This window comes from Malaclemys terrapin, chromosome 11 (genome assembly GCF_027887155.1).
Source record: "Malaclemys terrapin pileata isolate rMalTer1 chromosome 11, rMalTer1.hap1, whole genome shotgun sequence".
NCBI classification, from domain to species: Eukaryota; Metazoa; Chordata; order Testudines; family Emydidae; genus Malaclemys; species Malaclemys terrapin.
In genome coordinates this window covers 46,776,715-46,800,099 of record NC_071515.1, presented here as the reverse complement: position 1 = coordinate 46,800,099, position 23,385 = coordinate 46,776,715, and the positions used below count along the sequence as shown (strand labels likewise).

General features: G+C 42.1%; 1 protein-coding gene across 3 annotated transcripts; it reads left to right on the top strand.

The window, feature by feature from the left end:
• On the top strand, positions 1 to 20,514 carry GCA (grancalcin). 3 transcript variants are annotated; one of them, XM_054044098.1, is made up of 9 exons: positions 1 to 124; positions 4,351 to 4,524; positions 11,690 to 11,746; positions 12,825 to 12,894; positions 13,925 to 13,968; positions 14,247 to 14,394; positions 16,848 to 16,961; positions 17,393 to 17,451; positions 18,350 to 20,514. In XM_054044098.1, exons 1-9 carry the CDS (start codon positions 101 to 103, stop codon positions 18,374 to 18,376), a joined length of 717 nt encoding a protein of 238 aa, XP_053900073.1. In that variant the 5' UTR covers positions 1 to 100; the 3' UTR covers positions 18,377 to 20,514. The 3 variants fall into 3 exon arrangements, with proteins under 3 accessions (XP_053900073.1, XP_053900075.1, XP_053900074.1); XM_054044099.1 differs by lacking the exon at positions 1 to 124 and adding an exon at positions 509 to 593; XM_054044100.1 differs by lacking the exon at positions 11,690 to 11,746 and having other exon boundaries at positions 4 to 124.
• Positions 20,515 to 23,385: the final 2,871 nt, after the last annotated feature.

Sequence of the window (23,385 nt, the reverse complement as noted above, 5' to 3'; positions counted from 1 at the left end):
GAGCTTCCGCGATCGGGCGGGGTGAGTCGGCGGCGTAGCAGCGGCAGCAGGTTCCCGGGCTGTGAACTGTGACGGTAGCGGCTCGGCCCGTGTCTCCGCCATGGCCTACCCGGGGTTCGGAGCGGTGAGTAGTTGCGACGGGGGGGTCCGGCCCGGCGCCCGCGGCCTGAACAAAGCCCCGACGTCGCCCCTTGCGGGCTCCGCGGGGAGAGGGCGGAGTGAGGCCCTGCCGCCTGGGGGCCTTGCGCTTCCGCACGGGACAAAGGCCTGAGCTGGGCTGGGCCCTCCCAGCCCACCAGGGCCGGCGGGACCAGCAGCTCCTCGGGGCTGCCGTGCGGTTGGGCGGGCGCAGTAGGCGTGGGAGGGAGCGATCGCTCGAGCCGTGACGGGCAGGCCCCGCCCCGGCGGCCGGGCGTGGCAGGCTCTCAGCGGTGCTGGGGGCCGCCTGCCTGGGAGGGATGTGGGGGGCGCCCGAGGGGGCTCTCGTCACCCGTTCGTGCACTTCCCGGTAGTGAGCAGTCGCCGCGGGTAGGCCCCGGCAGACGCGGCCCTGGGCCTCTTACGGCGGCCCTAGCGGTGGCACGGGAAGCCAGGTAGGGGGATTGCCTAGAGCGGCAGCTCGCACCCACTCGTGGCGTGGAGCACGCGGGAGGGGTCAAGAGAATGAAGTCGGTGCTTGAGTGCTGGCCGGGGCCCTGGTGTGAAACACAGAAAATTTGGCTCTTTCAGAACAAGCAGAGCCAGTTTCAGTGAGTAGCTGTCGGAGAAGGAGAACTGGGATTGCGGCGCCTCTAACCTTTGCGTCACCGCTCTTTAAATGCAGTCCAAATTATCCTGGGAAGCAGTTGGGACTTCCGTTTCTCGTGGCCATCGCCACAGACTGCTCTGGCACGGAGTGCCTTTCTGACGGTCCTAGTTGGTCTTGGGCTGGAATAATCATGGAGCCTGAACTGTCCTCACAAACCACCACGCGAGAGTGGTGATGTTGCAACAGGAGGCACACCCAGTTACAAAATGGCTCTGTACAAATATGGAGCCACTTCTGTGAGTTTGTAGTGTGCTCAGTAGTTTTTCCCGTGGTGTGTGTTATAAACCTGTGATGCCATTCCCTCTGCTGACCCCAGTGCCTGGCCTGCTGAGACCACACCATGCTCTGCCCCCACTTTCCAGCCTGGTGCAGTGCCCTTCCCCATTCCTGAGATGGGACAGGAGCAGCTGGAAGTGGGGCAAGGCATGCCCCTGCTGGTAGCTCTGGTACAGGAGCTGTCCACTCAGGCTTGGTTCCACAGCCCCTCTGGTATGATGAGGGAGTGGGACCAAGATTGAATGAGTGGCATTGTGACATGATGCATGGGAGTCGCAGCACCAGTCACTTAATTTTGGCCTTTCCATCCCTGTGTCACAGCAGAGGATCAGCAGAACTAAACCTAAGTAGGCAATAGAGTAGCAGCTATGCCTGCTCCTCCTTGCTACCGCAGCGGTGTGCATCATGCATAATGTGTACAGCTGCGGGCACCACTGTAAGGCACTTCTCGCTTCATAGCAGCACAGGTCACTTGTAGCTAACTAGCATCCAGTCCTCAATAATACAATTTCTTCTTCTAGGTAAGAGACACTATTCTTGTATTTATAACTGTTGCACAGCAGAAGGAAAATAAACACAGTGCCTTGACCTACTAAAATGTTCTCCGCCAATCAAATTAAGCAAATACAAAGTTTGATCAGCCAGGATCCATAGCCCTGAAGACAGGCTGTCTATGGAGATTTCCAGTTTGCTCCTCTGAGATTGTCCTTCAGTAATTCCTTAACCATAAAACAAGTCTCAGCTGCACAGATTGGCTCAGGTGTAACTAGGCGCTCCGCTGTCTTCTTTCAGCTTTACTTAGACAAGAGTAGCTACATGGATCCCATCTTCCCCTGGAGCATTTGTCCCCTCAGACCATTTCTGCTTCCTTAAAGCTAAATTGAAAAGTACTCATTTTTAATACTGGAACACAGGTAGTACTATAGCTATGCGATCTACTTCTTGGGATTCTGAAGGGTAGGGTACCCTCACTGCTTTCTTGGATCTGATACTACTTTTGAAATATTATACAGAGGATGGATTCTTTGGGGCCATTCTAAGCTGCCTTTTAAAGAAGTATCCAATATTGACAGCTGCCTCTGCAGAGTCTTCTATTTTTATGCTAGAGTTTTCTGTTGAAGCATCAATGTGCAGAGTTGGTTTCATTCCCTTCTCAGTAGAACTATGGTTCAGCTTCCAGTTCTGTCTCCTATCTCTCACACACTAGTTGCCTTGGCACTGGCATTTGTGTCTGATCTGGTGCTGAATTATTTTGGAAAATCCTTTCAGTTTCTGTTGATGAGCAAAAGGCAATTAGCATGTTCATTATATTTTTCCTCCCACTCTTTAAGTCAGAGTCAGGGGAAAGAAAACCTTCAAATTTTGAAGGTTGTCCTTATGGTACTGATAAAAAATAAGTGCTTATTGGAGGATGAGGTCCTCTGCTATATACAAATAAAAATCACTTCTAAGCATTGTTTTAGTAGTTGAAGGCTCACCCATTTCAACATCACAGTACAGTTTCTCTGCTCAACCTGTCAAGACTGCTGAAACAGTCTGTATGACTGATTTAAATAACTAAACAGTTTAGCACAGGAGTGAAGAATATAATAAAACTAATGGAAACTGCAGGTAGGATTAGATGGTTAGACTTTATCCAAACTGGAATTAGTTACTAAATTCTGCAAAAAAGTGTCCATATTCTCTGTTTTATACCTCCATTTAAAAGAGAACCACTAACAACCGCCATTTCTTTTTGGAAAATAATTTAATTTCTCATATAACATTTCTTTGGTAGTGCAATTTATTCTTTTGCAATCACGTAGTAAAGTACACCTCTACCCCGATATAACGTGACCCGATATAACACGGGTTCACATACAACGTGGTAAAATTCTGACCTGCCGCTTTGAGCAGCGTGTTAAGGGGGCCAGGCTGGGCCGGGGCCAAGGGGTTGGATAAGGGGCAGAGGGTCTTGGGAGAGGTCAGGGGGCCCCCCCGCCCCCTGGGTCTAGGAGCGGGGGGGGGATTTGGGGGCCCTGCAGTCCCAGAGTGGCCCGGGGGATTAGCAGGGGGCCGGGAGCAGCCTGCTCCACTTCCTTGGTCCCAGCAGTGTCGCTCGGGGGAGGGGGCTTGAGGGAAGGGATCCCCCCACACTCAGCAGCAGAAGCGGAGCAGCCCAGTTCCAGCCTACTCCACACCGCCAGCTGCGTGCTCCATTTCCCGCCACAGGTGAGTGCGGGACCTTTCCCCAACACCCCCCCTCAGCAACACGGCTGGGGCAAGGAAAGCGGAGTGGGCTGGGGCCACATTTCCCCCAACCTCCTCGCACTTACCGGCGGCGAGAAGCGGAGCAGCCCTGCCCCAGCCCGCTCTACTCCGCCAGCTCCCAGCCACAGTGCTCCGCTTCCCGCCACAGGCGAGTACAGGAGGCTTCCTTTCCCAAACCTCCCTGCACTCACTGGCGGCAGGAAGCGGAGTGCCGTGGCTGGGAGGTGGCGTAGTGGAGCGGGTTGGGGCTGCATTGCTCTGCTTCCCGCCGCAGGTGAGTGCGGAGGGCGTCCTTTCCCCAACCTCCCCGCACTCACCGGCAGTGGGAAGCAGAGCAGCCCACTCTACTCCACCAGCTCCCAGCTGCGGCACTCCGCTTCCTGCCACAGGTGAGTACGGGGGGCATCCTTTCCCCAACCTCCCTGCACTCACCGGCGGTGGGAAGCGGAGTGCCATGGCTGGGAGGTGGCGGAGTGGAACGGGCTGGGGCTGCATTGCTCCGCTTCCCGCCACTGCTGATGAGTGCCTGTCAGGGGGCGGAGGCTGTGGATAGGGTTGGAGCAGTCAGGGGACAGGGAGCAGGGGGGTTGGGTAGGGGGTGGGGTCCTGGGGGTGATTAGGGACAGGGGTCTCTGGAGGCGGCAGTCAGGGAGCAAGGAACGCCAAAGCAAGTTTGATATAACGCGGTCTCACCTATAATGCAGTGAGATTTTTTTTTTTGTCTCCCGAGGACCGCGTTATATCAGGGTAGAGGTGTATTCATTTTAGAACTATTCTAAAAACTCTGAATTAGAAAGTGTTGTGTGATCACAGCATACGTAAAAAAAGGTGGGGGGGGGGCAGATAATGTGGTGCCAGTGTTTGGATATATGACTGATGAATTTGAAGTGGTATAGTTATTTGAATTAGGCTGTGTAATGGGCATTTAAATAAAAGTGCATTTGTTTGTAAGTGGAAGTCTGTTACTATAGGTTGAGCTGGTGAAGACACTGAAATATTTCTCTTTTTCACAAAAGTATGGAGGTTACAGTGGTCAGATGCCAGGAATGCAAATGACAGTGGGACAGCCAATGCCAGGAGCAGTACCAAATATGCCTCATGGAGGATACTCTGGATATTCTGCATATTCTGGTACTTACTCTGCTGCTGCTGACCCTATGTGGACTTACTTCGCTGCTATCGCTGGACAGGTACAGTAGTATATGTAATGTAATTAAGTAAGTCTTATGAGTTTACCCAGCAAAGTCTGCTTTTTCTGTGAAAGAACACTTAGCTTGCTCAGTACAATATTATTAAAGCTCTCAAGAATTGTCTCACCAGGTAAAATTGGATTGTGTTTAACAATAATGGTAACTAAAACTGGCATTTGAGTTTGATGTCCCCTCTCCTCAGTTAATTGAGCAGTGTTTGTGACTAATAGTATAAAGCCTAATGTCAGTGGTGAGCTGTAAACAAGCTTTCATCCTTCAGTAATACTTTCTTAACCTGAAGAACAAACTTTACAGTTTTACATGCTTGAAATATAGACATCTTCAAAAATACCTGTGATTGCCTAAAGGAAGAACCAATTACTGTGTCCCCCAACCCCCAAAATAATAATAATAATAATAATAATAATAAGAGCCTGTTAAACCTTTGCAGACTTGGTGTAGTCTTATTACTCTATTAATAAAGATAAAAATTGAGGTAGACCTATAAATATTCCATATTCATGTTTTCACTGCCTACTGAAGTGGAGGTGATGGTCTCCCTCAATCTCTCTCTCTCTTTTTTTCTCTCTCTCTCCAGGGCACTCTCATAGTATTGTGCCACAGTTTTTTATGCAGGTAGTAAAGGGAAACAGTAAAATCCTGTTCAAGTGGGGTCTGAGAACAAACCAGGATTCTCATGAAACTAATTTTGGTGCTTTCATACAGGACAAAGCAGAAATGGAAAGACAGTGCAAGAACATGGCATCTAAAAGTAAAATCCCAAGGGACTTGGGTCTTTAATACAATTCAGGCAGCATACATTTTAAAGTGCTTCTTTTAATCTGAGGTCCTAAATCTGATATTTAAGTTCCTCCGTCACATATTGGTATCCAAACAGTATCTCTTATTGATACAGGATTGCATAGTATGTTTTGGTAAGATAGTGATGGAGGGTAGACGAATCTAGTCACGTTTTTTTAACTTGCTTATTGTGCCAGCATGCTACTGAATGGCTTTCAAGAGCTATATATACCTCTACCCTGATATAACGCTGTCCTCGGGAGCCAAAAAATCTTGCCACGTTATAGGTGAAACCGTGTTATATCTAACTTGCTTTGATCCGCTGGACTGTGCAGCCCAGCCCCTCTCCCCCCACCGGACTGCTGCCTTACCGCGTTATATCTGGGTAGAGGTGTAGTATAAAATAAGGGTATTAAACACTGAGAATAATGTATACATGACGATTGTATTGGGTTGGAGTGAAAATAGATACCATGTCCCAGTCTGCATTATGTTTCTGTAATGGGAATGGCAGCAACAGCACAACCTATGATCAAGTGATGTAAGGAATAAGAACCGGGAAGTTTCTCGGTGTGATCTGGGGGAAAAATGTGGGGGGGGAGGGGGAAGGAAAGGGGGCTGACAAGGATTCACAGAGGGCATGTGCATGGCCCCACAGGTTACTGTTCTCTAGATGGTTTGGGATTTGTGCTGCCAACATGCACATTCCTAAGAACGTGGATCTGCAGAGGCAATGTATTTGAAGATCTCCAGTTCCAGGTGAGTAATCTTCTCTTCTAGATTACAGGAGCTGCTTTGTTTGTTTGTTTTTATTCCCCCTCCCTCCCCTCCTCCCCCCCCCGCCTTCTGGCATAAGTCACACAGTCATTACAGATTGAGGCTGTGAACCTCAAACTGTCTATTGACTTCTGCTTTAAGATGCATTGTGCTGCCTTGACTCTGCTTGCTTAATCATCTTTTATCCTTTATTTCTTTTTTGGTGCAGAACACCACTTTTTCTGTTTTGTGATGAGTCATATCCTGCCTTTGTCCCTACTAACCTGTGGAAGCAGGAGCAGATGGATACACTGTGAAATAGCTGCAGCGCTTAGAGCAACACAGACGTTTTTAATGCATTCCTGAGTAAAGGGTCCAAATCATATTAAAACTGCTGTGTAGCTGTATGTGATCCCTGAGCAATACTTGATCACCGTTGGTTTTCTTCCTTCTCAAACATGCTTAAGACATGACATTTTCTAAGAGGATAAAACATATCCAAAAGGTATTAGCAAAGGCATATTAAGACTTCATAATTAAATTGCCTCAACTAGGACACTCGTGACTTCCTTTGCAAAAACATTCAGTTTCAGTGATTACAGGCCAGAAGTACCCACATGTTTACCTGTGAATTGCAAACCTGTCTGAACTGTTTGACTGGTTGGGGCATGCAACATAAATTGGTGCTGCTAGGAACAGTAAACTAAAACTCACTTTCTGTCTGGTCATTGGATTAGTACTAGGACTGATATGATCTGGTATAACCAGGTGGATTGATTTAAATCAGCAAGCAGGAAACCTTGATTTACATCAATGGTAATCTTGTTTTGCAATTGTGCTTTTTATGGTTATCTTCCTAAAGAAATTTTTGATTCTCATTGGTTGGTAGCCATTAAAACATGTTGATTTGCTATTAAATATAGCCATTACACTAAATTTGATACTCTTTTGCTGACCAGGAGGATTTAAGCAATTATGTAGCTTAACATACATTCATATTCCTAACTTTACACTTTTATGTTAAAAATGGTGAATGATGTATTTCTTATTTACTAGTGATGTGTCCAGCTGTATTTGGATGGAAATTGGAATTCAGTTATGTCCAAAAATATGTAAAATTGTTTGTTTGACTAGTTCAGTAAAACTGAACCTTAAATGTGCTGGATACATAAGGGAAAAACTTTATCAAAACATTTTGCATTTAAAACTAGGAAGTATTATCCTTGGTGAATTGAAGTGATTGTTTTTGGTCACTATGTCCTTCAAGATTTTAGAACTACAGTGTAACCTCAGGGTTACAAACACCAGAGTTACAAACTGACCAGTTAATGACACACCTCATTTGTAACTGGAAGTATGCAGTCAGGCAGCAGCAGAGACCAAAAAGCAAATCTAGTACAGTACTGTGTTAAATGTGAACTACAGGGGGGGAAAAGGAAAAACAACCTTTTTCTTCTGCATAATAAAGTTTGAAAGCTGTATTAAGTCAATGTTCAGTTGTAAACTTAATATGTTTTTCTGAGTTACGAACATTTCAGAGTTATGACAACCTCCATTCCCGAGGTGCTCGTAACTCTGAGGTTCTACTCTAGTAGAACTCATCCTCACACCTAGTTTTTATTCATAGATTGGAAGAGGAAAATAAGCTTGATTGCTTTTTCAACTCCTAATTGGTTTCTTAACTTTGAATGAACTAGTCATTGAACTGAACTAGTTGAATAAACTAAAATGAAGAAAATATTCTCGGTGGAGACTAATGGTGTCAAAAGCTGAGTTTCTTCAAATGCTAAATCTGGTTGCAGGTGCTAAGCTAGTGGCTTTCATCAGATCAGTGGTTAGTTTGACTGTTTTTAAAACTTCACAATATTAATTTAATTGAAATGATTAATAACTTATAGTACATTTAGACCTTAATGTAAGTTGTCATCGTTTTAAATACACTTTTAAAAAAAAATCTGAATTTAAAAAAAAAATAAAAATTTTATCCTTTTAAACCACTCTGGGTATTGCTCAGAAAGGCCTGTTCCATTTCGCTCTCCTGGAATTATTAGCAGTTTTGCTCAGGCATAGGGATCCATACCTACACAGATCCAGGTGCAGGATTGGGGCCTAAATGCATAGCTTGTGACTTTATAATAGCCATTATAGAGAGATGATAGTTTTGCCAATTACTTTTGTGAGAGCAGGATTCAACCCATAGCATGTCTTCAGCAGGAGCGGCAGTAACACGAGTTACGATTCTATCAGTTTCACACTGTTCCAGAGGTACGAGACATGATTCAAGGCAGAGGCCCAAAAAGGTGGGGGAGAATGTGTTGAGGCATAAACAGAGTAGGAGAAGCATCTGCATCTGACTCCTCAGTGAGTAATTGTGGTGGTGGTGGTGAAGGGAAGAAACTAAAAGGTTTAAAAAAAAAAAAAAAAATTGGATATGACTGTGTGCTCGTGTCTTCTCCCCTAAAAGTGGAGAAATAGAAAGAAAGACTGAATATTCCTCTCTTCTGTATAGGCTCTTACACAGTATCACTGTAAGATAAGTGCCTGCTACACAAAAGAAATGCACGCAACCTAAAGAGTGGGGGAGAAAAGGTCATTGCTTAATTTTAGAGTGGATATTGTATGGTTTTTTTCAGTTACCAGTTTAGTTATGCAGTTAATTGGACTGACAGCTGAGGAAAAACTCGGAATTAAAACTCTCTGCCATTCCCAAAATTGTGACTTTCCCTTTATCCTGATGCTCATATGAAATTGAACTAGGCAAAGGAAATGTTTGTCCAAAGCCAGGGCTGGCTCCAGGCACCAGCTTCTCAAGCAGGTGCTTAGGGCGGCCGCTCCGGAGAGGGGTGGCACGTCCAGGTATTCGGCGGCAATTCGGCGGACAGTCCCTCACTCCGCCTGGGAGTGAAGGACCTCCCTCTGAATTGCCGCCGCAGATCGCAATCGCGGCTTTTTTTGTTTTATTTTTTGTTTTGGCTGCTTGAGGCGGCCAAAACCCTGGAGCCGGCTCTGTCCAAAGCTCAAATTATTTCAAACTTTTAGTGTAAAAGATTTTTCTACCTTTCAGGAATCTGTCTCCATAAATAACTTTTGCTAAAGATCATTTCTTGTTTTGTCAGCCAAGCTCATCGGTAGGATTAGTGTCCTCCAGCATGTTAGAGTGAATTCAAAGCTAGATTAAATCAAGACTTTGGTTTATAGGTATAACATGCATGAGGCAAGCTTGACTGCCTCAGAGGAGACGAAGATCACACTTAGTGAAAGACGCAGTTTCACATAGTCCCTAAACAGAGTGGACAAACTCCAAAATAGAGAGGTTGATGGATGAGTGTTGGAACGTGGTTGAGCTACGTGCAAGCCACCTGTTTTCCTTCTGATAGCATGCTTTATTACGAAATCCTGAATAACTCCTAGCTAAGTTTGCAGGAGCCATTCCATTCCCTATTTTTTCACATTCTAATTTTCTCAAATGTGTTTCAGTGGAAGTGTCTCCTGGTTAGTATCGGCCTAAAAGTGTGGTCTCCAGTTTCATGACTATTGGATGAGCTGGTTTTGAGCTATGGAACTCAACAGATTTAGCATGTTCCTAGTGTTTGTTGTCTGTCTCTGATAACTCAGAAATAGCTTGGTTCATTCACTGTTGTCTACCAAGGAATAGTGAGAAAATTTGTAGCTTCAAACCTGCATTGTCTTTGCTGTCAAAATCAATTCTATTCCAAATTTATCTTCAGGAAATTTACATCTGTAAGTAAAAGTAGATTACAGTTAACAAAGAGGTCTTCTGTTGTCCACTCTTTTCCATATCTCTGTTCTAAGTGCAGTATGCTTTGCAATATGACAAACCTTGAAACATATATTGGTCTCTCTTCCTTGCATGCATGTGTATTTGTGTAACTATGTAACAAAAGCCCTTATTGTAAGACGTGTGGGTAAGGAGCTGAGTTAGTTTTTGTGAGCTCCTTCTGGAATCTTAACTGAGCTCTTGCTGACTTTTAGAGGGGTTTTTCCTTTTACTTATTTTTTTTTAAATTCTCAAGTATAATACTATAGTAAACTTAGTTTTTTGTAGGGGGAATACACATTCACTCCTGAAGTACGAGGCACATAACCACAATCTGTCATCTACCATGTAGCAAGACCAGTGGGGTGATGGAAGCGCTGGCCTTGACTCTCAAAGAACTGAGCAGGTAGAAATTCAGAAACATGGGGATTGAATTGCTTTTTGGGTGGAGGGCAAAAGGGGAAAATTGTATTTCTGACTTTCATTGTACTATTGATATGACTAGTAAATGAGATTCAGAAATATAATATTCACCTCACTAAAATTTAAGCTATTCAGTTCCCTTCTTTTTCTTCACCCTTCTTTTTTTTTGTGTGAGCTTACCCATTGAAAAATGTCCTTTTTCCTATTTGAGGATAAAGGCTCCATACTGTGGAGATTCCTGCAGTTTAATAGAGCTGATCACTTTTACTTTAGAGCCTGCCAGTGTTGCTCCTCAGTCAGGCAGATGTGGATTGATGAAGAGCATGTGATTGTGTGTAGTCTACACAGTGTTACTAGCCCCTGCTGTAACACAGTGATGGGTGAAATTCAGTCCTCCATGGAGAGCTGCAAATAGAACACCTTTTTCTTTTCCTACTCCCTTCAAGATGACAATATCACCTCTGCTCCTGCATGAAATCCAATGATATAAGCAGGAACAAGATGAATCTTACCAGGATGGGCTAATTTTGCTTTGTTTCTGGGGAGTTCCTCTGAATGCGCTATCCTCATGGCTTTACCCTTAAGGCAGTATAAAGAATGGCAGGGCAAGGAACAAGAAAAATGGGTCTTACAATATTTTCTCTCACATTTAACTTCTATCTATTCATGGGACAAGCTCACCAAAAATTGGTTCTTCCTATTTTACAGCTCATGTTTAATTTTATTTGTTTTATAAAAACCAAATTTTAGCATTTTAGTGTAAGATACAATAGCAGTAAAATAATTTGACTTGTATGCTGGATTTCCTTATTTAACTGTTTATGTTGGCCAATCATAATATCCTAGAACTGTAACATGGCTCTTCCAAAAGTTACTTAGAGTGTATACCTAAGTACAGTGAAAAGTGCTGCTTGTCCTTTCATAGAGATGTCATTCCACCCGATACCAGATCTGCTCAGTGTGTCAGCTATTTATACTTACTAGCCACAAAACTTAGCTTGCTGCTATAGTTTCTAGTTCCAAGACAGAGCAGAAGCCCAGCTGATTAGACCTTTCTACAAAGCTGTCAGTGAAGCCTAGAGAATCTTGTTTGAAGTCCTTTGTCATGTGTGGTGGTGTTGTTGTTTTTCCAAGGAAGATGATTTTCCTGTTACACTCACTTGCTTCTTGAGAACTTGGTTCTTGGAGAATCCTTTTTATAGGATCAAATGTGGAGGTTTTGAGAGCTTGTTACCTTTTGGTCTTTGGTGTTCAGAGGGCTGATCTGTACATGTCTATATGGGATGTTTAGCTTTCAGATTCACCTTTTTATGCTGCTCTTATCTGCATCGTTCTACTTCAGCTATAATCAGTACTGGCAGTGAAATAAGCAAGCTTTTGGGTTATTTTAATATCCTTCTTTTGAAGTGCTCTGTGGAGATGCTGAGAGAACAGGATGCTAGGAACAGAGCAGAGGAACACGAGGTAACAGACACAGTGATACTTGGCTGACAGAAAAAGCACGTCTAGTATAGTCACATGTCCTTTATGTTCAACAGTCAGTCATCAGACAGCATCATATCCTTCTTTATTGCTTTTCAACCTGAAGGATTCTAAAGCACTGTGCAGCACAATCGACTGCATTGATTCTGGAATAACTTGACCCATTACTAAAATGTAGCTATCACCGCCTTCGGGGTGGAACATAGCAGCTCTTTTTTTTTTTTTTTCCTTTTCAGTTTGAAGAGTTCGCATTCTTCTAAAAAGAGAAACATCTGCAAGCTGTTTAAAACTGCACAGCAACACGGTACAATAGCTTAGCACAGTAAGTGAGGAATATGTATCCACTGAACTATAGAAAGATTTCGGTAGTTAGAATATAACTACACAAATTGAAATTTAGCCAGGGCACTGGGAATAACATCCCTGCTCTTAATAGCATCATAGGTTCTTTGACCACAAAATGGTCAAAATGTCAGTTTTATTGTATACGTCAACCAAAGGAACAGCAGCAAAACTTCAGGGGACCCTTGACATATAATGGGAGATGTGATGGGCAAAAGAAAAGGACCTTTTTAATAATTTGTTTTAAAATGGAGGCTCTGATACTCTAGAAGGCTCTCGTTAAAATCATGAACAAAATAGAAATAAGTGCAGAAAACATCTTAACCAATTATTTGATAGAATTGTTTGCAACTTTATGAAAATTCTATATTGATTATCAGAAAATGTCACTGTAACAATTACTGCTGAAGGCTCATTTTAAATAGGTATTTGTTGCTAAGATAAGATTCCATTTAATTACTGTTGCTAAGATAGAAGGATTCCATGTAATTGCTGTAAGCAGGGAATTCTATTTAACTTTAGTGCTGCAGATTCTTAATCTAGACGAGGCACCATTCTGTAGTATTGTTTTTAATTTTTTAAGTATTAAATATCTTTACCTAGTTATAATGAACTAATTAGTTTGTCTTCAATTAGATTATTCACTGGCACTTCATTTTTGTATGAATTTGTATTGATAAGTGTCCATGACCATAAACCTATGCACTCTGTTCTACAGGATGGTGAAGTGGATGCAGAGGAACTACAAAGATGCTTAACACAGTCTGGAATCAGTGGGACCTATTCTCGTAAGACTTTGAATGTTGCTACTGTACACTTTATTTTTTAATCTGTGGATGATATTTTGGAATTTCTGTTCTTCAAGGAGCATTCCCTCTCTACCATGTGTACCTCTTTCATTTCCTTCCTTATCACAGATTTCCACTTGGTGCTGGCATATGTCCTTTCTATGCACCTTAAATAAATGGTACAGCCCTGCTAATGCCAATCCTGAAGATCAGCATTTGTGCTAGTTCATCTGTACAGTGTTTCCAGTACACTTTATTTTTACTTTCTCTCACGCTTTCCCTCTTACACAACAGAATATCAAAACAGTTGCAACCACAGGGTCTGGGCTCTGGTGGGTGCTTATCCCCCTCCCAAGACATGTACCATGCTTTGTAATATCTTTGAATGAAATGGCATATGGTTAGAGACCAGGTAGGATCTCGAGTGCAACACGTTCCAAAACTCTTATTCGAAAGGCAAAATAGTCTCTTATTTTGTTTTATTAAATCCTTATAACTCCTGGAATCAAAATAAAGTATCTTTGCTTTATAGGTTATGATTTTAATACCTTAAGAACAGTAAGATTTGGTATTACTGTGTATTTGACATGCGTAGCCTAGTAGTAGAGCAAGCTTTCCTACACTGGCCTGCCAAATGTGCCTTCACCTTGAGATACTGAGTTGAGATGGTAACTTGGTTTCCATGCCAGTTTAATCCTTGTTCTCCCTGCTGATACTGAATTAATACTCTCCATTAAGAACAGGAGTTGGGTCACCAGTTCCTGGCTCAGTAGATGCTAAAAAGCAATCTGTCCTGCATTTTATCCACATCTAACCCATGGTTTAAATAACTAGTAATGTAGAAGCAAATATCTCCATGTCCTTTTAGCCATCTCCTACTTGATTTTGTTTTTCCTGGTGAGCTTTCAAAATCTCTTGCAAAAACAAATTAATTCATGTGTTGACTATTGTCACTGAAACATCACTGGTTACTAGAAATTACAACAGTAAAATTAATCTAGTTTTGAATCAATCTTTGACTATTTTTCAGCATTCAGTTTGGAAACCTGCAGAATTATGATCTCCCTGATGGATGTATCCTTGGGAAAATCTAGACTATACTGTAATCTTAAAGTCAGTTTAAACCAATTAATAATCCTGAGAAGAAACTAGAATTTCGAACCATTTTAAACTATCTTTGGGCTCCATTAATTTTTAATGTTGCACAGTAATTGATTGTATTAGTGTTGTCAGGGTGGTTAGAAGTCAAACTGCCTTATGTGACTTGAAAGTATATGTAATTTAATAATTTGGTTGCCCTATTAAGTTAATTTTAATGTATTAAGTTATTTTTGTTAACAAAACTACATCAGAGAGATTATACAGGAAAAATGGGATTTAATGAATTCAAAGAACTCTGGGCAGCTCTTAATGCTTGGAAGCAAAATTTCATGATGATTGATCAAGACCGAAGTGGAACCGTGGAACTTCATGAATTGGGTCAAGTCATTGCAGCTATGGGTAAGATAGTATTTGAAAAACTTCTGCAGCCTCCTGTTTGTTCTATTTATTGCAATATATATTACTACTTTAATTATAAGGATGCAGCATGTAGAATATGGAAGGTTGCAGTGGATTGTGTTGCTACCTATTGGGTCAAAGTATAGGACTTGTCAGCAGTGTTGTACGGGTACCGTGCTTCGTTTCTGGAACTCCAAACTATCAACTAAGTATTCCTCCCTTTCTGGCTAGCCCAGAAATAGTGTCAATAAGCTTCATAGAGAGCTGTATATAGCTATCTTCTGATGGAAAGATTGGTCATCTGGACACACATTCTTGAAAATTGGGAGGAGACAGGAAATCCCTCTTAAAATAAATGCCATGTTCAATACTGAACAGTGTTAATTTTCATAACAAGTTTTTAGATGCAGCACTTCTTGGTATTGGCATACACAGGGCTAATGCATTAATTTGGGGTACAGGAGGGAAAGGAAGACTTTCAGTATATTCTGCCGCTGGAGGAGTCATGGGCATATGTCTTCCTAATGAGGCAAAATATGTCCTGGGGGCACAGCATTTCAGCAGAGTACACCTCTACCCCGATAAAATGCGACCTGATATAACACGAATTCGGATTTAACGTGGTAAAGCAGTGCTCCGGGGGGGGGCAGGGCTGCAGACTCTGGCGGATCAAAGCAAGTTCGATATAACACGGTTTCACCTATAATGCGGTAAGATTTTTTGGCTCCCGAGGACATATCGGGGTAGAGGTGTATAAAGATACACACAGAAACTATGATGAACCTAGACCATCTTATAGGGCAGATGCTCACAGGCTTGTGTACTTCCCCTTTGATAGTAGGTCATTAAAGATTAGTGACTAAAAGTTGCTCTTCATCTAGAATACCCCAATGTAAAAAAGTTATACAAATCTTGATCATAGCTGCTGCTAGCCAACAATAGTAAATCAGGAACCAGTACCAGACATTTCACTGACATAAAAAGGCTTTCTGTTAAACTGCATTTCTGGCACATTGGTGTATAGGCAGCCTGTTCCATTTCCCTCTGAGTGGGAGAGGCTAATGCTTTTGTGGATCAAAGTGCTGCAGGTGTTCGGAGCAATAGTTACTTTGTGCATGGGATATTCTATGCACAGACTATCCTTAAGTCTCTGGGCTGCAACTTTTAGCAGCTGCTGCTAAGTTAGTTATTGAATAGAGGTAGTGGGTGGAAGTTAGTAGCTTCCTAGTTCCTCTTGAGTCATAGGTAGACATTGACTCCACTACTAGGGGGTATGATTGCAGCTCAGTAGACATCCCACACAAGTATTGCCATAGATAACAGTGTAGATGTAGGGACATGGTCTTCAGCAATGTAACCTAACCCATAGGAAAGCCTGTGTTGCCAGATCTACGCTGCTGTTTTTAGCCGTGCTAGCATGGGCCTGTCACAGCTCAGATTGCAGTATAGACATCTCCACGCTTGATTCTGAATGACAGGAGGCCGGGAAGAATAAATGCCAAGGGAAGCTGAACTTGCTAGAGACTTGAATCCTGCATGAGATGTCTCTGGCCTCTTGCTTGAAAACTACTACTTTTTAAAGTGTATGCAATTTGGAAAACATTATATACCTAAATAAAATTCTCTTTCCTCTCTTCTTAACCTTTCTGAAGTTATGAAAGGGGGTCTAGAACATCCCGTGTTGCTCCTGCAACAATCAGGCACAGGAACCTACTTTTCTAGAGGCAGAATTTCATGTTCACAATGGTTCTGGCAGGCTGGTTTTGTAATCCGCTCATCTTTTCTTTATTTGCCTTTGTGTTTGACTTTTCCCCTCTCTTCAACCTGTCAAGCAGCATTAAAGCACAGAAACTCCTCTTTGTACAGTGGAGAGTCATGCTGTCAGAGCATGCTGCACTTTCTTACTTGTAGAAGGCTCTGAGTTCAGTTAAGCCACTCTAATAATACTAGTGCAGAGTGTGTTCCAAATAAAGCAATTGGCAGGTGAACTGGCAAACAGGCAGTAGATGCTAAACATCCTTTTGCTGGGCCTTGTTAGAAATGTCCACAAGCCAGCCTCTGGCTACTTTTGCTAAGACCATGCAAAAAAGTCAAGGGTGACTTGATTACACAGAATTAGTATCTCTGTTTAATATGTTTATTTACTTAATCTCTGCTTTAAGTGAAAGATTAAATGTCTTGACTGTTTCTGATAATGTCTGGAGTTGTCCTTTCAGATGAATTTCAGGATGGGGACACAATGTATAAAGGAACTGTTCTAATGTCAGAAAACTTGAACTTTTTCACTGCTGTATATGAATACTTCTTCACTGCGCCCTATAAACAGCATTGACTGCAATACAGGATGTATAGCAATTATTATTTCAGTAGTCATACTTTCCAAAGATTATCCAGCAAACTGTTGCAAAACTGACAACATTACAGTCTATAACTTCCTATTTTTGGTCTTTTAGGTTACAGATTAAGCCCTCAAACACTAACTGCTATTGTAAAACGTTATAGCAAGAATGGCAAAATCTTTTTTGATGACTATGTGGCTTGCTGTGTGAAATTACGGGCATTGACAGGTATGTATGGGGTTTTCTATTTTTTGAAATAGAAATGCAGTACAAAGTGTGTTATGTTCTAATTTTTCCTCATCTAAAAATTGTAATTGCAGTGTAAAGATTATTCAAGTTCTTAAATCTCTTACAATTCTAAAATTACATTTTAAAAGTTTATTTTGTAAATAATTGTATTCAGTGTTTTGAGTAATAGTTGTTCAGTATTCAGGATACCTAGAAAGTATTTTTGCTTTTTTACTGTAAGTTTAGATAGAATGTGGAAGGAAAGAAGTATGAAATGTTAAACTGGTTCAAAAGTGACAAATTTGCCATGGGGAAAAAAACGAGAAATGTTTGACAAAGTAATACTGCCAACCAAATTTACATTTAGTGTCTACATTAAATACTTTGGAATTTTGCAAAGCTCCAATTTACTTATTTTATTATTTTTTAAGATTTCTTCAGAAGACGAGACAACATGCAACAGGGATATGTGAATTTTGTATATGATGATGTAAGTATCTCTAGATTAAAATACTCAAATTTGTCAGGACTGTATGAAAACATTTTTGTTGCAAATGACTGACTAGAGCTGCATGTTTAAATTTGATTTTAAAATCTTATCTTCCATTATGCTTTGTCTTCTCAGAAATGTTTTTTATAATAAACTCTTTGGTTGCATTCATGTTAACTTTCCTGTACCTTCACCTCCAAAAAATGACTAAAAACATCCCTCCTGTAAAGCAGCCACCCTGTAATGGCCACTCTGTAATCCAAGGCCTTAATCCTTCAAAGATTTAAGCACAGGATGAACTCTGTAGGACTACTCGCATGTTTAAAGATAAGCACATGCATAAGTCTTTACAGAGCTGAGGGCTTAATATGTTTTGTGTAGTCTATTCATGGGCTGTGGGTAGTAATTACTACTGAGAGTATGCCCATTGACTTCATTGGACTACTATCCAGTAGGAAGTGTTTGCAGGATCAGACTCTTAGATTGTAACAGTTATCTGTTACCTATATGGCACTGACTTAGCATCATAAGCATACATGACATTATATAGTATATGCGTTAATAGTACAAATTTAGCAATTTGAAAGTCTTTAATGCTGAAAATTTAAAAACAAAATAAATATCTCTAAATTTTATTCCTTTCTAATTCTGTGAACACTTCTAAGCATTTGTTCATCCAGTAGACAAGTCCCAAGTTGTGTTCCCACAGTTTCTTCTAGGTATTCATTGTTCTCCTCTCATAACCCCCCCCCCCCAAAAAAAAAAAAAAAATCTGACAAAATCAAGACAGACAATTCCGGAACTCTTTAGATCTGATAATTTGTAGTCTTCCAATTGTTTTCATTTCCCAATGTGGTGGTGTGCTGAATGTTAGCTACCTTTTTTTTTCCCCTTCTAGTTTTTGCAGTGCACCATGGCAATCTGATGGAAAGCTGCTAAAGGATATAGACTCCAACCTGTGAAGTCTTCTGCTGAGAAGAAATTAACTGAACCTGCTGTGAATTGAAGCTGTAGCAGACTTCCCCCGTCTTTCTGCCTGTTAAGACATCCACTTTGAATAAATGTTTTGATTTTAGTGCACAGTTAAGAGCAATAAATTTTTTTTTCATTTTTAGTTATTTTTCAGAAGCATACTCTTTATATGTACATGCATAATTCCAGACAAGTACCCTATTGTTATGCACTCAAGCTTAATGAAGACTAAACAAACTTTTTGCTTGTAACAGTTGCAAGCATAGACCATTTCATTTTTATATGTATTTAGACTGCATACATGAGCAGAATATCAGACATCCTGTTTTTTAATCTAATCTAATATAGGTATTGCATGTGACCATCAAAGTGGTAGTACATTGTTTCAGATGGCATACTCTGAGGAATTCTAGTTGCTTGGTGACACTAGTTCAATATTTCACCAGAAACAACTTAATACAAGTTGTTACGTAAAACTCTCCAAACTCATTGCAATAGATTTTTTTTTTTTTCCTGAGGCAGACTGTTACAAATTGTTCTTCTATTTGGTTTATTTATGAATTGGACAGTGCTTGTTGAGTAATAGTTGAGACCCTCTCTGCTAATCAACATGCAGAAAGCCAAAAAAAAAAAAATCTTCAAGGAACTATTGTGAGTCTTCATAGAGTTCACTTTCCTTTCAGTTTGAAAGCTTTCAAGCCCTCACCTATTCTGTAAAAATTGACTCCCAGTAGACCCTCAAGTTGGTGAACCTATTCCATTTTGAGATAAAAAAAAATTCTCTTAAGAAAATAACCCAGTGAACAGAAGTGTCTGATTTAAGGGATTACTCAAGCAGGTCCTTATTTTGCTAGGATATTTCAGCAGTGCTTCTAACAGAGAAGTAATGAGTGGGTCACAACCATGATCAACTCTACATCTCATCAAACTTCTGTTGGTTTTGTTCAGTCCCAAATTTTGTAATCCACAGCCATTCTAGGTTCTGAATCCTTCAACAACAAACCTTAGCAGGGGTTAAATTGGAAGTTATGCTCATGTCATGCTTGAAGTGGAGACTTACTGTGATGCATTGAGAGTGCTCTGTGGTTAAGAATTTATGGAAATATTTTTCTCATGACAAACAAGACACTTTTAGTCTTGTAGTTCTGTTGTGTGCGCGCGTGTATACATTTTGCCAATGAGCAGTGTCGTATGTAATTCTGTGCTTCTTACACCTATTCCCATAGTGTCACAAGTATACTACTAAACATAACAATTTAAGAATGATTTTGCTGAATATTTTTGATACTGAAATGTATTCAACCTTTTTAGATCCCTATTAATTGTATTTGCATTATAGTAACTATTGGAAGTAAATTTTCAGATCTGTATCAAACTAAATATTTGCATATCCTGCTGTTCAAGACTGAAATACGTAAACAATTTTTGTGCAGGTTTAGACCTATTGCCAATAAGTATTCATGTTGTAAAGATACTGAATATACTCATTTGTGTACACGTACTTTTATTTGTAAACAGTGAACAATTTTCCAAGTCATCTTTGAGTTTTTTTTTTAAAGAAATAAGCATTCAAATAGCTTGCCATACATTTGTTGTACAAAAACCTGTTGTTACAGGAGATGCTATGGTTTGTAAATGATGCATTTCATCTAGGTTTAAAAAGTCTGCCAAATATTTTTTTAAAAATCCAGCTTTACAATTCTATATTAAAGTGGAATTATAGTACATTTTAAATGACAGGGGAGGCAAATCAATTCTAGGGGAAGTCTTAGATGGACTAAATTAACTTCTATTACAAAGAGCATAGCCACACTGTGTTGGTTAATGATCCAAAACCATCCCAAATGGGCATTGAAAAGTCAAGTTGCAAATACTTTCATAAGAATAATACAATTACATCTTCTACTCGCACATAGCTCTACAGTGAGGAAAGCAACTTCTCCAGAATGTTTTTCATGCAATTACAGGGTCCAGGATGTGCTCCTCTTGAACAGTAGCAGTAAAATTTGTCATGATCACTTATGATTCCACAGTGGATTTTATTTCTGTATGTTATCTTTGCCCTTATTAAACTAAAATATTTACAGACAATATTTTTCTCGTAGCTTCCTTTTTCCAAGCATAATTTTTTCAAAAAAAATCAGTATACACTAAATAGGCATAGTTGATTAGCAGATCCTAGAGGGTCAAGTGCAATACATGCATGCACACAAATCTAAAGAAAATGTTAGTTTTTGCTAATGAAATTTTTGTATATAAAGGAAATGCAAAATCGGTGTGATCATGGGCCAGGAACATCCTACACAGTCTTATTTTAGGTCAGCAAGAAACTATCCATTTAAAGTATTCATACTTCTGGAAAGTCCCTAAGTGTAGCATGTCTGCATTTCATGTCTATTTACGTCTCAGTAAATCTGGATCACTTGTTTAGTTTGCAAATAAAAAAGGGAATTTTCTCTGACTCCCCACAACTTCCACCTGGAATCAGAAAGCCAGGCTGGGTTCTTTCCTATTGTGCATGGTCACAAAGATTCAGTGTGAATTAAATAGGCCAAATTCAGCCTTCAGTTACATCTGCACAACTTTTTTTTTTTTTTTTTTAAGTGGGGTTTGCTTGGAGGTAAATGAGAAGAATTTAACTCTGGCAGTAAAATGTAGTTAATTGTGTTGCTGCATGAGAAATGGTACATTGCTCAAAGCTGTTTTGTTTACAGTGCTGCTGTGTAAAAAGTAACAAAAACTGGAGTAACGTGCATAGATGTGACTAGGGTTACCATATTTCAGCGAGCAAAAAAGAGGACGGGAGAAGCCCCGCCCTAGCCCCGCCCCCGCCCCTCCCACTTCCCGCCCCCCCTGACCTCCCAACCCTCCCCCCGTTCCTTGTCCCCTGACTACCCCCTCCTGGGACCCCTGCCCCTAACTGCCCCCCAGGACTATCTAAGCCTCCCTGCCTCTTGTCCCCTGACTGCCCCAACCTTTATCCACACCCCCACCCCCAGACAGACCCCTGGGACTCCCACGCCCCATCCAACCACTCCCCACCCCCTGACAGCCCCCCCCCCAGAACTCCCAACCCATCTAAACCCCTCTGCTCCCTGTCCCGACTGCTCCGATCCCTCTCCCCACTCCTGCCCCCTGACAGCTCCCCCCCAGAACTCCCAGCCCCCTACCCCCCGCTCCTTGTCCCCTGACTGCCCCCTCCTGGGACCCCTGCTCCTAACTGCCCTCCAGAACCCCACCCCCTACCTGTACCCTGACTGCCCAAAACTTTCTCCACTCCCCCCAAAAAGCCCCCCCCCGTTTCTTGACTGCCCCCTCCAGAACCTTCCTGCCCCTTCTCCTGCCCCCCTTACCCTGCTGCTCAGAACAGGGTGTTGGGCTCTGTGCAAGCCGGACACGTGGCTAAGCTCCCCAGCACAACAAAACCCGGTCCCTGGCCCTGCACAACAAAACCCGGTCCCTGGCCCGGACCGGGTTGCAGGGGAGAGCTGCCCTTGTATCAGCACAAAGTGCTCTCGCTCCCGTTTTGCTACGCTGCATGGCAGTAACCGCTCCCAGTTGCAAAAGGGGGAGGGCTGCACTTTGTGCTGAGACACTTGCTCAGAATGCAGGGCGGAGCTCCTCTCCAGCTGCTCCTGAGTCCAGCCCGGGACTTTCCTGCAGCCCTCCCAGCCGCTCCGGGGGAGGGGGGAAATCCCGGACATTGTGAGTGCTTTACAAATTCCCCCCCGGACGCTATTTTTAGCACAAAAAGGAGGACATGTCCGGGTAAATCCGGACGAATGGTAACCCTAGATGTGACAGACAAACCTGCTTCCAGTGAGAATGAAGTGGCCATCTTTTGTATACAGAAGTCACTGTTCATAGCAGACTACCACTTCACTCAGTGTATACAGCAAACTCAATTTACTCTGCTCTCACTGATGAGACAAAATTTAAATCAGTCAAAGGGCATCCTTGTTAGTGAATAAAGACCAGCCCAATGTTTTCTGCTTTGCAAAATGCTAGTTATGAGTTTGGGCCAAGTTCTTTTGTTGTTATACCAGTCAGCAGCGGCTCCAGGCACCAGCACTCAAGCGTGTGCCTGGGGCAGTAAGCCGCAGGGAGCGGCCTGCTGGTCCCTGCAAGGGTGGGAGTCAGGCTGCCTTCGGCGGCATGCCTGCGGGAGGTCCGCAGCTTCGGTGGCAATTCGGCAGTGGGTACGCCGAAGCCGCGGGACCAGTGGACCTCTGGCAGGCATGTCATCGAAGGAAGGCTGCCTGCCTGCCGTGCTTGGGGCGGCAAAAAAGCTAGAGCCACCTCTGATACCAGTGTAAAGTCAACCTAAATCTGGTGTGTTTACACCAATGTAAAGCCACTGTACTGGTAACTTCATCCACTTATATAATTACTCTAGATTTACCACAGTGTATGTCAGAGCTGAGTCTGGCTTTACCTTAGCATTTTTCCTATAAGCAAGATCTCCTTATTCTGTAACAGTTTCCAATTCCACTGACTATATCTCCAGAATTGTCAGCAGGGCTTGGCTTAACAACCACTAGTGGGGCCAGTTTTTCAAAAAAGCTCAGCATGTTGGATGCTGAGTTCTTGAAAATCTGACCATCCCTGGCTCAGTGAGAGTGGCTGATTTTAGTGTGGGCTGAGTAATCTTCAATATAAAGCACTTAGAGCTGTTTAACCACTTGCATGATTTGCTATTCTAGTCTAAACTTTGTGGCTAGGTCTGCTTCGTGCTGTGACATTACTCCCGCAAAAGATTAGGGAGCAAAACATTCCTAGTAATGTGCCACTGATCTCTCGCTTTGAGGTCTCAGGCAGCTCTTGTAGAGATTCTGGATACAATTAGAACCTCCATGTTTTCATGCAAGTTGGGGTGAATGCTACACTAATGGAGCCGATCTGCTAGGATCCCTCTCTGTGCATTTGTAGGTGAGAGAAATCAACCCTAGCAGTGATTTCCTA